The sequence below is a fragment of the Myxine glutinosa genome, chromosome 8 (assembly GCF_964187855.1).
Source record: "Myxine glutinosa chromosome 8, kmMyxGlut1.1, whole genome shotgun sequence".
Lineage (NCBI taxonomy): Eukaryota > Metazoa > Chordata > Myxini > Myxiniformes > Myxinidae > Myxine > Myxine glutinosa.
Window position 1 is genome coordinate 42,270,956 of NC_136268.1, and position 14,827 is coordinate 42,285,782.

The following is a 14,827-nucleotide window of genomic DNA, read 5'->3' on the forward strand; positions in this document are numbered from 1 at the left end:
CATGTTGACTACGACTAGAGAGGAAGTCCGCCAGCCATGCGTGGAGATTTCCATGGATACCAAAGGAGGAGAGTTTGTTGAGCAGAGCGGGGTGCCAGACCGTATCAAAGGCATGTGATTTCTCAAGGGAGACAGCTCTAATTTCCTGTTTGGCATTGAGGACCTCCATCCATTGTTGAGAAAGCAGAGGCAACATGTCCAGAGTAGAGTGACCAGGTCTGAAACCAAATTGATGATCAGAGATCAAGCCATTGGAGAAGAGGAAAGATTTCAAATCTGACGCAATGATGGATTCCATGACTTTGCTGATAATTGGGAGAAGGCTGATTGGTCTGTTTTTGCTAGGATCTGTTTTTGCACCTTTTTTGTGCAAGGCGGTGATGTTGGCTGATTTCCAAGCAGATGGCAGATGATCTTGAGCAAAAGGTGTGTCAGAGATTTCAGAATAGCTTGGAGAAAGGGAAGAATGGGGCGGACAAAAGGTTTGATGGTGATTGGGTGAGGCACAGTGAGGTGTTATTTGAGGAGGGGGAAGAGCAAGGCAGAAGGTTGGGGGAGATGAAGGTGAAAGTTGGAAGGGGGAAGAAGCGGGGAGGACGCTTTGAGAAGGAGGGGTGAGAGGGGAGTCTAGGAGGGGAGGAGCGAGGGAGAGTCTCGGAGGGGAGGGGTGTGGAGGGAGTTTCGGAGGGAAGGGGAAAGGGGGGAGATTTGAAAGGGATGGGTGATGGGGAAGATTTGGAGGGGAGGGGCAAGGGGGAAGATTTGAAAGAGATGGGTGATGGGGAAGATTTGGAGGGGAGGGGAAAGGGGGTAGATTTGGAGGGGAGGGGTGATGGGGAGGTTTTGGAGGGGAGGGGTGATGGGGAAGTTTTGGAGGGAAGGGGTAATGGGGAAGATTTGGAGGGTAGGGGCAAGGGGGAAGATTTGAAAGGGATGGGTGATGGGGAAGATTTGAAGGGGAGGAGCAAGGGCGAATATTTGAAAGAGATGGGTGATGGGGAAGATTTGGAGGGGAGGGGCAAGGGGGTAGATTTGGAGGGGAGGGGTGTTGGGGAAGTTTTGGAGGGGAGGGGTGATGGGGAAGTTTTGGAGGGAAGGGGTGATCGTGAAGATTTGGAGGGGGGGTGAGATTGGATTTTGAAAAGTGTACGATTAATGGGAAACGATCATTTATTGCGAAATGAGTTTCTTGAGACCTTCGAGTCAAAAATACGTTTGAGGATGCTGAAGGAGGGGTGGAGTGCAGGAGAGTTTCAGGAATGTAGAAAAAAGGAACTGTAAGAAATGGAATTTTTTTTTGGAATGAATAGATTTGGTGAGCAAGTCGAAAGCATCCTTTTATAGAAGAAGAAGAAAAAGGTGTTATAATATACGACAGAATACAGTTCTTCAGGGGAAAGTTTAAACATTTATAACAACGTGATCACGTGATCACGAACAACGTGATCGAAGAACGAATGATCAAATAAGAACAACGAATAAACGAATAAGAACAGAGAAGGAAATATATATATATTTTTTTTGAGTTGAGATTTTAAACAAGGAAGTATGGGGTGAAAGACTGGGACAAAAACAGAGAACGAAAGTAATTGCAGTGCAATCGATGAACCGCTGAGAGAAAAACAAAGCCTCAAGGTCGGACACTGTAGCCTACTAGGCCTCAGAATACGCGACACGAATTAACCGACGATTTTGTATACATGTATGAAAAATTAACACCGAGAATCTTACTAAAGACACACTATAGGTACACACATCGAAAGATAGATACACTTTCGACAAAAACACAATTGTGAAAAATTACTTAACTTCGAAAGCGTGAGCCCAAGGACAGCTTCAAAAAGACGTGACCTCCAATCTTGCGCATGCGCAAAAAAAGCAAGTCTTCAGTGCTTCTCCGATCAGGAATACTTTTGACGTATCCACTATAGGAGTATTTGGCGTGGGCTGAAAAATCAGTTCAGTTTCCTTCACATTTATTGAGACTGAAAGAGGTGGATTCCACATTGAAGGTGTTTAGCATCCCTTAGATATCTAGCAGGTTGGTTGTTGCTGTTGTTTTTGTGTTGCCAAAGTCCGTTCTGCTTGAACAGACCAGCAGCACGGAGATAGTCAATCAATCTCACAGGAGCACCCAAGAGATCCCTCACATCCAAGATGTTGTGTTCTTTACCAGCAGCACGGAGATAGTCAATCAATCTCACAGGAGCAACCCAGAGATCCCTCACATCCAATATGTTGTGCTCTTGCCTACGTGAAGCCAGGACCGCACATTCTTCCATAATATGTTTTATTGTGTGTGAAGTGGACTGGCAGCGGTTGCAAGTGTCATCATTGGTGTAGTTGAGTCTATGTGTGTAGTCCAAAAGTTGTGGGTGGTGTCCACAGCGAAGGCATAAAAGGTGAACACGATCAGACCTAGGGAGTAGTTTCTTTCTCTGTGTCATCCATGGGTGGGAGTTTTGTGCCCAAGATACTGTTTGGGCACAGATTGTTTATTGCGTTTATCGTGATGTGGGTGTGGATGTGCTTTTTGTATTTTCCGTTGTTGGGTGGGGGGATGTTACGATGGATGTCACTGTCATGTCTTTATTGTCTTTTATGTATACTAGTACACCCATTCCCGAAAGGGGCGGCAGGAAAGGTCATTCCACTCTGGGATATATAGATTACAGTAGATCTATGGTCGGGCATCAATAACTCTGGGTAGATGGGGTGTTTATTTACCGAGTTTATTGTAGAACGCTCGCCAAGTGATTTGAACATTTGAGCTGGAACTCCATTCAAAACCGCTGATGAGGAACGACAGGCTTGACAAGTGCTGGCTAGATGCTTGGTAACGGAACACACATCGGGTTTCCTCCCTTTCAGTTTCGTGTTGGCAGGAGCGACTGTTTCAAAAGGTAATCATACGTGTTTGTGGTTTATAATATTTTTACTCCTGGTAGGGGTCATTGCTCCGACGAAAACAGCATGATTTGCTATTTAGGAACGTTAACACGGCATTTGTCGAAGGGGTGAAAGGCCAATGGGGAGGTGCGATATTATTTGTTAATATTGTTTTGTAATATAATTATATATATAATTTTATATATATATATATATATATATATATATATATATATATATATATATATATATATACACAGTGAATCCTTGACTTACGAGTTTAATTCGTTCTGTGACTGAGCTCGTAACTCAATTTGCTCGTTTCTCAAATTAAATTTCCCCATTAAAATGAATTGAAATGCTATTAATCCGTTCCAGCCCGCCAAAAACCACACCAATTTTTTTTTAAATATACAGTATATATAAAAATATCTCGCGCTTTATATTTCACCTGTATGCAGCATACAAGTTGGCAGGATGGCCTGGACTGGAGGTACGCACACTTGACTCTAAACTGTCCAGCCTGGGTTTGAATCCCGACCCAGCTATAACCTGTCATAGGTGAATCACAGGCAGGGTGATTCATCAATGTGTGTACCGCTAAACTGGGCGCCCCGTTTGCGTCCCATTAGTTGTTGGATGTTAAGGATCTCACCGTGTTTTCCACAAAGAGAAGGCGAGCTATCGCCGGCACTCTGAACAAGTTGTGGCCTGGCATGCTCTTCTCCTCTGCCGTTATATACGTCCTCCTCGGCATCTTTTTCCAGAAGAGCCCTATCTCGTCACAGTTGAAGATTTGCTGGGGGATGTATCGTTCGGCTTCTATCAGTTCGGCAAAAGTTATAATAAAATCTTCAGCTGCCTCACATCCGCCTCACCAAGTCGACAACACGCACACCTCGCTCATGTTTTTCGACGATTGCGTGTTTTATATCCAGGCACATCATCCTCTTCTTCTTCTCAGTACTGCCCTTGGCACTCAATTTCTTAGGACCCATGGTTAAAACTAAGAAATTTTCCAAAATAACCAAAATGCGAAAACAAAGCAGCAGCGATATACGGCAGAGATGCTTGCACGGCAAGATAACCACGTGACCGGAACCCACTTGGTGGCGGGTGGCGTAAGCTCGTAACTCAGATCTCGGCTCGCATCTCAAAGCAATAAACCGCCCGAGCGACGGCTCGTATCTCGGAAAACTCGTAAGTTGGTGCACTCGTAAGTCAAGGTTTCACTGTATATATATATATATATATATATATATATATATATTGTTACGGACCGCGGATAAGGTGTTGATTTGCCGAGCGGATGGCGGCCGCGGCCCGAACTATTAACAATGACTAAGACCCGATTCCTTAAACGTGGGCCAAATCGTGCTACAGGTTTTCAATGGGGAAAAGACAAAGGCGACACGGATGTGAAGAAGAGGAAGACAGAAGTAGGAAATACGAATATAATTTATTTGCTATTTACAACCAAAAGAAACCAAGGAGGAGGAAGGATAATAAAATAATTTACAGAAGAAATCAAGGAGACACAGTGAAAATTCTAGCTTAACTAAACAGGCTTAACTTATTACCCAGGACAGAACACACAAAACAAACTCACGTACACAAAAGGATGGAAGGACAGGAATCGTTTGGAGGGATGAGCAGGTGGGATCACAGGGCACAGCGAGCAGGTCCACTCCGGGTGGGAAGCGAGGAGCCGGCAGCTCCTTGTATTCGGCTTCACACCGCACACTGGCAGGGTCACTCGCTGCCCCGTCAGGGCTTCACGCGGCTGGTTGAAAATGGGCTGGTTGAAGCGGCTCTTTGTCAAAGGCTTTTCGTATCTCACGCAACAACCACCCAAAGGCTTTCCGTATCTCTCACGCAACTCCGGTGCAACTCTCAACTCTCTCCCGGTGGACTGCCAACTCTCTTACGCACCTGGACTCATCTGCCGTATCTCTCGTGTATCTTCTTCTCTTGCGATCGTCGCACCCTTCTCTCATACCTTCAGCACGGGTCTGACACGCCCTCGTCGGTTTTGGTACCGCCCTCCCCCCCGTGCTCTGTTTCGTGACCTTGTATGGCAATCCCACGGGCTTGTCTCCTTATTTGGGCATGGCGCCGACGGCACGCCCCTCGTGGCGAGCCACAGGCTTGTTTCCTTATTTGGGCATGGGGCTGAACAGCCCCGCCCTTCGTGGCGCGCTTGGGCTTGCCTCTCCCTGGCGACCCCGCCCCTCCTGTTCAAACAGAGCACGGAGCACATATTCACTATAGCAGCGAAATGAGAGGGCGCGCACCCCACGCTTGTGAACTGCTTTACCCAGAGATGGAGAGTTTGGCTGGGAAATGGAATTATTGAAGGGGAGCTATTCTTAATTGATTCGGTGCAATGGAGTATTAATTAATGGAAGACAAAGCCTTAGCCTAATACACAGAATAAGGAAATAACTACCAACAAGGAGGAAATCTATGATTGTCTAACCGTGATTGTTTATGACCTAATTACGGGACGCACTTTGACCTTTATACACAACTGGAGGAAGGAGGGCGATATTTTTACAACAATTTACACAACAATAAAAAAAACACCATTCTCATATCCACAACAATATATATATATATATATATCTCTATATATATATATATATATATATATATATATATATATATATATATATATATATATATATATATATATATATATATATACATATATATATATATATTTATGTATATATATATAACTGTGCATTTGATCACAGTGTTCATAAAAGGGGACATCATCAAAACCTGGTTCCTTCTACATTTACCTGCAGGAAGCCAATGATACCCATCCCAAACTGAGAGCAGTATTTCTCTAGAAGCTTCTTCTTGTGCCCATCCAACCGGACATAACGCAGAACATTCTCAAAAACCACAGCAGCAAACCGAGCTTGGCCATCAGGTGCTCTCAAAGACGGCAAATCACCCTGTAGGCAAATGGCAAATATATTTTATTATCCTGGTTACTCAACTCAAAAGTGAAAGACATATGTGTGTATGTATTTGTACAGTATATGTATATATACAGTGTGACCCCGTCATAACGCGATCATTGAGGTCCATAAAATGTCATCGCGAAAAAAGCGGGGTCGCACTAAATCGGGGTTCAAGAAAATCAGCGTTCAAACTGACCCAATGTTACCCTAATATCCTAAAACATCCTCAAACAACAAATAAAAACATTCAAGAATATTAGCAATCATCATTTACAGTTTATTTCTTGAAAAAGTGATCGAGTGTTCCTTGCTTGAACGTAGCATGTCGCTGGCTAGTAACCCTAAATTAGCCATATATTAGCCAATCTGTGAAAAAATTTAAAAGAAGCTAGTTTCAACTGATTTTGGTGGGTATGGGTATGGACAACTTCCAAAAAAAAGTAAGGAGGGATAGGGGTTGGGGAAACCTTTTTATTAGAGGTCAAAGGTCATTGACCTCTGCCTAAATCATATAAAATTGTATTTCAGCAACAAAATATGGTATATAGATGATCTTGGTGTCAAAATGCACAGGATTACGAAAGAAGATGACATGAGATAATTATTGACCCTTGGGACCAAATCCTGACCTCTGAAAATGAGGTCAAAGGTCAAAAAAGCTGTTTTATCACTAAAATGTCATATTTATAACAGGAAAATTACCATATTATATAAAAAGGAGCAAAAAAAAAACCGAAGAGGTTAATTTCAACTTACGTGGTGGATATGGGGGTTATTATTTATTCCAAGAGCAGAGGGGGAGGGGGAAATTACCTTTCTTGGGATCAAATGTCATTGACCCTAGACTAAAACACTATATATTGCATGAATGAAGTCTTTGTTTTGTCTTTGTTTCAGGAGTGATTACTGAGAAAACCTAGCTAGCCTACATGTACCTTGACTACCCCAGTGCAGTGAGATGTCCCAAAAGTTCCCTGAGGCCTTTGGAACAATACTGTAAAATAACAAAATTACCAGGATGGATATATGTGAAATATGTAGTGAGGACTTTTCAGAAGCAGGAAAGCTACAGAGCTGGAAGAGCTTCAGCGATTGGAATCACACAACACGCGACAGCGATGAGCAATTTTATGGACAATTTTCTGACCAGACAATCGAAGAGACACTCATGCGGAAAGCCAAGTCAAATGGAGGCTTAACAAGAGGAAGAATGCGCAACGAGAGCTCTGTGAAAGTATGGGCTGGTACGTTTTCACATCTCAAGCTTCTGGGGGACCTGATGGAAGAAATGATTGGTGGAAAGCGGAGTAAGAGGACCCACACAGACCTTGGGGCAAAGCGTCTAGAGAAAGACAGCCAGCACGTCAAGTTGATTTCTGCATGGTTTTCAACTCATAACCCCTTCATAGAGGTTAGTATAGATCTGTTTCATTTACTGATAGTAGCACAGAAATCATTCCACATTTCAGTTACTATTTGTGGAACATTTACTTATCATCTTAGCTATGTAAAATAATATTTCATTTTTCATTTCAGGTAAAAGACCCCAACACCATTACTTCGCTGTCTAGTGGAGTAATAACTACCGACAAGTCAATTGTCAACTGTGATGATGCAGTGAGGATAGGCCATGAAATGCAAAAGGATCTTGATAATGAGTCACCGGTTAAGAGCATGAAGACAGCAAAGAAATGCAAAAATCTGGCTGAACTTCAGAAGAAAGTAAAGGTAGGCGACAAGAGGATCTACATCGAAAAGACCCTTCTTTTCAATAGACTGATTTTCATGGCAGAGAGAGATGAAGGGATCGAACACATGTTCAAATTTGAGCTGACCCCGGTCCCAACATCTCTCTTCACAATGGATCGCATGATGAGAAAACCCAAAAAGCATGAATTTGGCAAGATGCTCAAGGAAACAGCTACAATACTTGACGTGGACATAAACAGCAAGATGCATGTTGTTGATGGAGGGTGGCTACTTCATCAGGTAAAGTGGTCCAGCGGTGCAACCATCAAGACTATAGTTGATACATATGTCAGATATGTTGACAACAAATTCAAGGATGCTACTGTAGTGTTTGATGGCTACGGGGAGGAATCATCAACGAAAGACCATGAACATATGCGGCGGATGGCTGGGAAGAAGGTTTCTCCGGACATGAGGGTCACACCGGAATTGACTATATCATGTGACAGAGAAGTTTTCCTGGCAAATGAGAAGAACAAAGGAGCCTTAATCATGATGATATCTGCAGAGATGGCAAGCCACAATATCACTGTACACCAAGCAAAAGATGATGGTGACACGCTGATTGTTAGGTCTGCAATGGACTTGGTCGCAAGTGTTAAATCCCCAGTTGTTGTTGTCGCCCAGGACACTGATATTTTGATATTGCTCTGCTATCATAGGCCTATCCACTGTACTAATTTCTATTTACAAGCAGATTTTGGTGGTCTTTACGACATCTCTAGCATACACATCGGAGACAAAGAAGAGTTCCTCTTCAAGTATGGCTGGTCTGGAAACGACACTGTTTCATGCATTCATGGACATACCAAATGTGCTCTCTACAAATGCAGATTTCCTGCCAGTGTCATTACTGCATTCACAAGTCCCACTTCAACCGACTCCATAATTCGAACAGCTGGATTAAAAGCCATGCAGATCACATATGGCTGTGGGGATACTCCCCTAGAAAAGTCTCGCTACATGAAGTTCAAGAAGCAAGCAGCCAAGGGCAAAATCGATCCTGACCGCCTACCACCAACGGAAGATGCAACAGCTCAACATTCCCTTCGTGTCCATCTTCAAGTTGTGGTATGGAAGCATCTTGACACCTCTATTCTTGATCCCAAAGGAAGAGGATGGGAGTTAGATTCCAACAGAAAACTCAGACCAAAAATGCTATCTGTTGGTATCGCGCCAGACAACCTTCTGAAAGTAATTTGTTGCAACTGCAAGGAAGGGGAGAGGCAATGTCAAACAATGAGATGCAGCTGCATGAAAGCTCGCATGTCGTGTGTATCTGCATGTGGAGTGTGCTGTGGGCATTGCGACAATGGAACAGATAGCATAGATGCAGAAGAAGAAATTGGTAGCGATGAAGAGGAAACAGACTGAGTATTATTAATTTGTTGTTGCCGATAGATACTGTAAGTTCTAAGTTGTGAGTAGTATTCTGCAAATTGTTGATTATAAATTCACATATACTTTACATACACAAACTATTTGACACTAATGAACTTTACCCCCCCCCCCCCCCCCCTGCTTATTTTGACCATTAACCTCGTATTTTGGTGGTGAAGAATCCATTTCATATTTAGTTTGTATCTTGGTATAATTCTGTTACTGTTACCAATATGATATTTGATATGATATTTTGGTGATAAGACGTCTATTTTTGACCTTTGACCTCATTTTCGGAGGTCAGTAATTGGTTCCATGGGTCAGTCATTATTCTATGTCATCTTCTTTCGTAATCCTGTGCATTTTGACACCAAGATCATCTATATACCATATTTTGTTGCTGAAATACAATTTTATATGATTTAGGCAGAGGAGTAGTGTAATAATGTTGCTTCTGGGACACCTCCGTTTAACATGGGAAATCCCTATCTAATGTCATTTACCCCCTTGTCTTTTTCAAAAATCATAAACACCTCTATTTCTCCCACCCTCATCTTTATGAACCTTTTGTCTGTAGTACCTATCCTTAATGTTGTTCATTAGACCACTCAAACACTACAAATATTTGTTTTCTCTTATAGACCTATCATCCTTCTTCTACATATCATCTGGCAGATTAATCTTTGACCCACTCAAACATTGACCCATTCACTTCCATATTAATTCTTTCCCTCCCTCATTGCCCCTAAAGACCTCTATTTCTCTCACCCTGTTCTTTACGAACCTTCTAACCTTTTGACATGTTATCCTTATTCATTAGACCACTTAAACACCTGTGATCCTTCTGACCTTATGAACCTTTAAACCTTTTACTCTTAATATCATCTGGTGAATATAACCCACTCAAACAACGACCCTACAAATATTTGTTTATGTGTGGGAAATAATTTAATTCTCCTACAACTCTCCTCACCGTCTAATACATTAACAAAAAATATGTTTGAGTTTGGTTCTTTATTAAGATATTTTAACTGAGCTAAGATAAAATGGTAAACCTCCCTCAATGTTCTTATTTGAGCGCCTCCAGTGCCACATACCATTTTTAAATTAAAGTATATATTTTCCTGACAACCATCAAAGTTTTCCGTCCACTCAAAAATATTTCCATCTTTTTTACCCAATTCACCGGTATTTAAATTAATTCTCTTATTTGTTTTGTGAACTTTTTTACCAGTTGCCTTTTCAATTATACCTATTTGATATTTTTCACATTCATTATGTTTTCCATTTATATACCAAGGTTGATTACACCTCCACTCTTTAGTCTGGTTGATACTTGGTTCTATCATTTATATAATAGTAAAAAAGGCGGCGGTAGCCCGTTAAAATCCCCAACCCCCCCCCCCCCCCCTTTTTAACTTATCACTTATATATATCTTATCACTTATATATATCTTATCACTTATGTATATCTTATCACTTATATATATCTTATCACTTATATATATCTTATCACTTATATACTTATATAACCATAAGGGAGACTATCAATTCCATTTTCTAAAATAAACCTCTTATCATCAAAAGCCCCCAATGCTTTCTTATTTATCTCTTCTGAATATAATTGATGTTTATAACTTCTTATTCCATTAATCTTTCTAAACTCTTCTTTCTTTGTTGTTAAACAGTTATAATAATCCTTAAAGTTTATTGTTTCTTTAATAACATTTTTCTTTACACCTTTTAACTTCTTATCAGTCTTTTCAACGTTATTCACAATGTATTTATAAGCATAAGCCTTTGACCTCAATCCCACAAATTCACTCATAACATTTCCTCCTAATTCATCCTTGAACTTTCCAATCACCTTTTTATTTTTAGAAGAGAACAACTCACTCTCTGGACTGTAATTACTCGTGTCATAGATATTAATGTCTCTTTTCATGTCTGAATAAACATCGTTGGTATTAATTTTCAAAATAAAACTATCTGTATCCATATAAAGTAGATTAACATCATTTTGATATTTCTTCCTCAAGTTATTATAAAAGTAATCATACATTAATGACTTTGATAAATCAAGAATTGTTGTTCCAATATAAATAGGTTTGTTCATTTCAATACTCTCTTTAATCAAATGGATCGCACAAAAGTTCTCAGTAAAGACCTCAGCTCGAGTAAAACTCGGTCTATTAATTAATTTTGATGCTTGTTCCCAAGATGTTGATAGTCTGATATTTTGTCTTTTCCTCACATTCTCCATAGTCTTACCAAAGACCGCATTATTCATTAATTTATAAAAGTCTTTCTCAAAATCTGTTTTTGACTCTGTTCTTCTTTGTGTATTAAAATCAATGTACCCCTTTAACCAATGACTTTGATTGAACTTTAGAACCCTATGGATCTTCTCTACTCTTAGACCTTTTGATAAATATTGTCGCAAATTTCTTTGGTGTAGAACATAATTTTTCTTGTTATATAATGTAGTAAGTAATTTTTCTGTTGATTCACCTATATCAAACGATCGTTGATAATCACTCAACCATTCTTTCTTTGGACTTTCTTTCTCACAAGCAAATGGGAGATCTTTGTGTAGGTTATGGAGTTCCTCTGGATATTTTAAATCAATTTCAAAATAATAACCAACTTTTTCTTCATCCAATTCTTTTTGTGTAGAGATACATACATCTTGTAAAACGTTTTTGTAGTCTTTTTCCTTTACCCATCTAAGTTTTCCATAAGGAAGAGCCTGAGACATTGCCCAGCCATACAGGTTGTTCGCGTCATAGTACATCAAGTAAGAACTCTCTTTCGTTGGATCATAATTTGGAAGATATTTGTTATTTGCTTTTGCGTATCTACTCGAGCAGACTTGTGAAATTCCACCTCTTTTTGCCTTTTCAATCATCAAAAGCATATCAACATCGATTATCAAATCCAAATCTTGTTTTGTCATTTTCAACATCGCACTCCAGGCCAATCCAGGTGCTGTGTAGTAGTGAGCAGGATCCAATCCATATCCAGTGCGACAAACAGATCTAAAGGCTTCAAATACATCGGCCAATAAAAGCACATCAGTTTTGAGATACAAATCGTGATACTCGCCAAGATTCTTGATGTTATATTTTTCCCAAACATTTTGTGCGTGTACATAATCTTTATCAGATATATGACTATTATTTAATTTGTTATAGAAATTTTCTTTTGAAGGAAGTTGTGTTTCATTGAATCTCTCAAATGAGTCCATATAGTCATAGGGGTAAATTCCCTTTTGTGTTAGAAAATCTTTATCTAAAAAATACTCTGAAAGACATGGAAACTCTTTTAGATTTTGAACCAAGTTAACCAATGGACTTGCCATGAATTTAAATGTATCAAGAAATCTGATATGAGTAAATGGAGATGTGTGAATTGTTTTTGTGAATGAAATGTATTTCTGATCCGTGTTTGGAATTGCTGAGATACTTCCAGAAGTCTTTGAGAGTTCCTTGATAAATAGATGTGTATCATAATGAGCGTTGTTATGAAGAAAGACAGGAATGAAAGAGGGGAGTTGATAATTAATATTACAACTTTGATGAGCCGGACCTCTATATTTACCAGTGAGATGACAATGGTCTCTAACCTTTAGACCTTTACCAATTTTCTCCTCACAAATATGACAGACATTGTTTTTTATAAATTCCCTTTTTTCTTTACTTGTTAAGGACATTGGTTTATTGGTTTCTCTCATTATCTTGGTTAATCGAACACAGTCTTTTTCTAGTCGTTTCACAAACTCCTCTGGGGTATTTGAGCCTCTATACATCTCTAACTTGTTATATTTATCACCAACGGATGATTTGATATAATAACAAAAACCACAAGGAGTATGTTTTTGATATTTATTTGTGTATGATTCTTTTGGATCTTGAGAAGCAGTATCAATTTTTTCTAAAATACTTTCAAAATCAGCATATATAACAAATGGATGTTTGATCTTTTTATTTTCATCTTTGAATGTGATCTTTGAGCCTTCTTTAGGCATATTGATTACCGTTGATTTATGTTCGCCACAATAATTTGAATGTTTATCTAATCTTTCTTGTGAATTGAAGAAGTTAAGACAACGCAAACAAATATATATTTTATTTGTTCTCTTACAGACTTGTGGTTTTATTAATTTAGCAATATCTTTGATGTATGTATAATGTGAATTTTCGTCTGAATTAAAATATAGAAGATTAATATGAGTTAGTTTACAATTGTCAGAAAGCTTTAAAACCTGAATGTTGTTTGTTTCTGTTAGACCATAAACATTAACTGATAAATTATTCATCTTTTCAAATTTAGGAATATCATTTAAAGTCATCGGAAACTTTAGATCTTTCGTATTTAATGTATTCTCATATTTTTTATAATGAGATACTCTTTCATCATGAAAATGTGGAGGATGTAAGTGTGCTAAAATAGACCAGAGAAAACATTTATTGTCTTTATTTTTGATATTGATAACTGCTTTTCTATTTTTGATAACACTGGGTAAATCAATGTAAGAAGAAGCTTTTAGAGGATCTGATTTAAGAATATGAATGTCTATGTAAATAATTTTTCCTATATTGAATCCACTTCCTACGATTGAATTATCCACATCTTGCTCTTGTTTAATAAGTTCATCATAGACTCCTGATGTTTTAAAATCTTGATATGAAGATATAAAGTGTGGCTCAGTTCTCATGTATGGTGCATCTATAACTCCTTCATCCTTTGTCATTTCTAATTTTACTCCCATATAAAATTTAAGTGGTTTCATTTCCTTTAGTGTTTTTTCAATCAACGTTTGAACAGCAGGTTTAACTATTTCTACAGCATCAACTATAGACTCTGGTTCAGGAGGTTTGAAGTTAAAGACTCTTATTTTAATATGTCCTTTGAATGCTCCATCAGAGTTTTTAGTTGTGATAAAATTTGATAAATGTAGATTTGTTTTAAGATGTATTTTGAAGCCTTTCTTGAGGATATTTTTATTACATGTAGAACAGTGTTTTGTTTCAGGTGGAAGAGGGGAAAGTTTGTTTAAAATGTTGTATGTATGTTTTGCGGTGAGAATATGTTGTTTATAATATTTTACTTCCTTCTCGCAAGTATCACAATAAACCATATTTATAGCGTGAGAAAACGTGGTGTTTTATATATATCACTGTGCTTAAAATAAAACACTTTTGAGCTTTACAGCTCCGTTTTATATATATCGCTGTGCTTAAACTAAAACACTTTTTCACTCAGAATCATCTAAGTCATAACTATCACATGAATACTCAGAATCATACTCAGAGTCATCAATAAAGCTACTCTCATAACTATCATTTGAGCACAAACTATTAGTATCATAACTATCATCTGTGTTCAATGAAATACTATCATCACCATCGTCCAAGTTCAATGAAATACTATCATCACTATCGTCCGAGTTCAATGAAATAGTAAAATCTTCACTGCTGTATTGACTCATATTTAATTAGCAAGAAAAATATTCCCATCAATATCTATATACTTTCTTTCATTAACAGATTCAATCTCTACAATTTTTATATCAAAAGTTATCTTTAAATAATCTCTAACTATCATAGAACGAAATGACATTTCACCAGAAATATTAACATCATTCATTTTACTTAGATCTACACCCTTTGGATTATTAAAGAAAATACAAATGTCTCCTCTAGAATTATTAATGGTCTTATCATTCTTTTTCAAAGTATCGTGGTCAATCACTTTTTCAAGCTTTGAATAAATTGCCAGGAGTAGAGGAGAAACTTTTGTTAGATTTACTTTAATGGATGTCTTTCCAGGTA

The 14,827-nt window shown here is 38.6% G+C and overlaps 1 protein-coding gene across 1 annotated transcript in view; it reads right to left on the bottom strand.

Annotated features, from left to right (window-relative positions):
• Window positions 1–14,827, bottom strand: part of LOC137432431 (bifunctional heparan sulfate N-deacetylase/N-sulfotransferase 2) — a 493,706-nt gene that overhangs the window by 434,672 nt on the left and 44,207 nt on the right. The window contains exon 3 of the mRNA XM_068124366.2: window positions 5,697–5,855. Coding sequence (XP_067980467.2) covers window positions 5,697–5,855 — 159 coding nt within the window. The remainder of the gene's footprint in view (window positions 1–5,696; window positions 5,856–14,827) is intronic.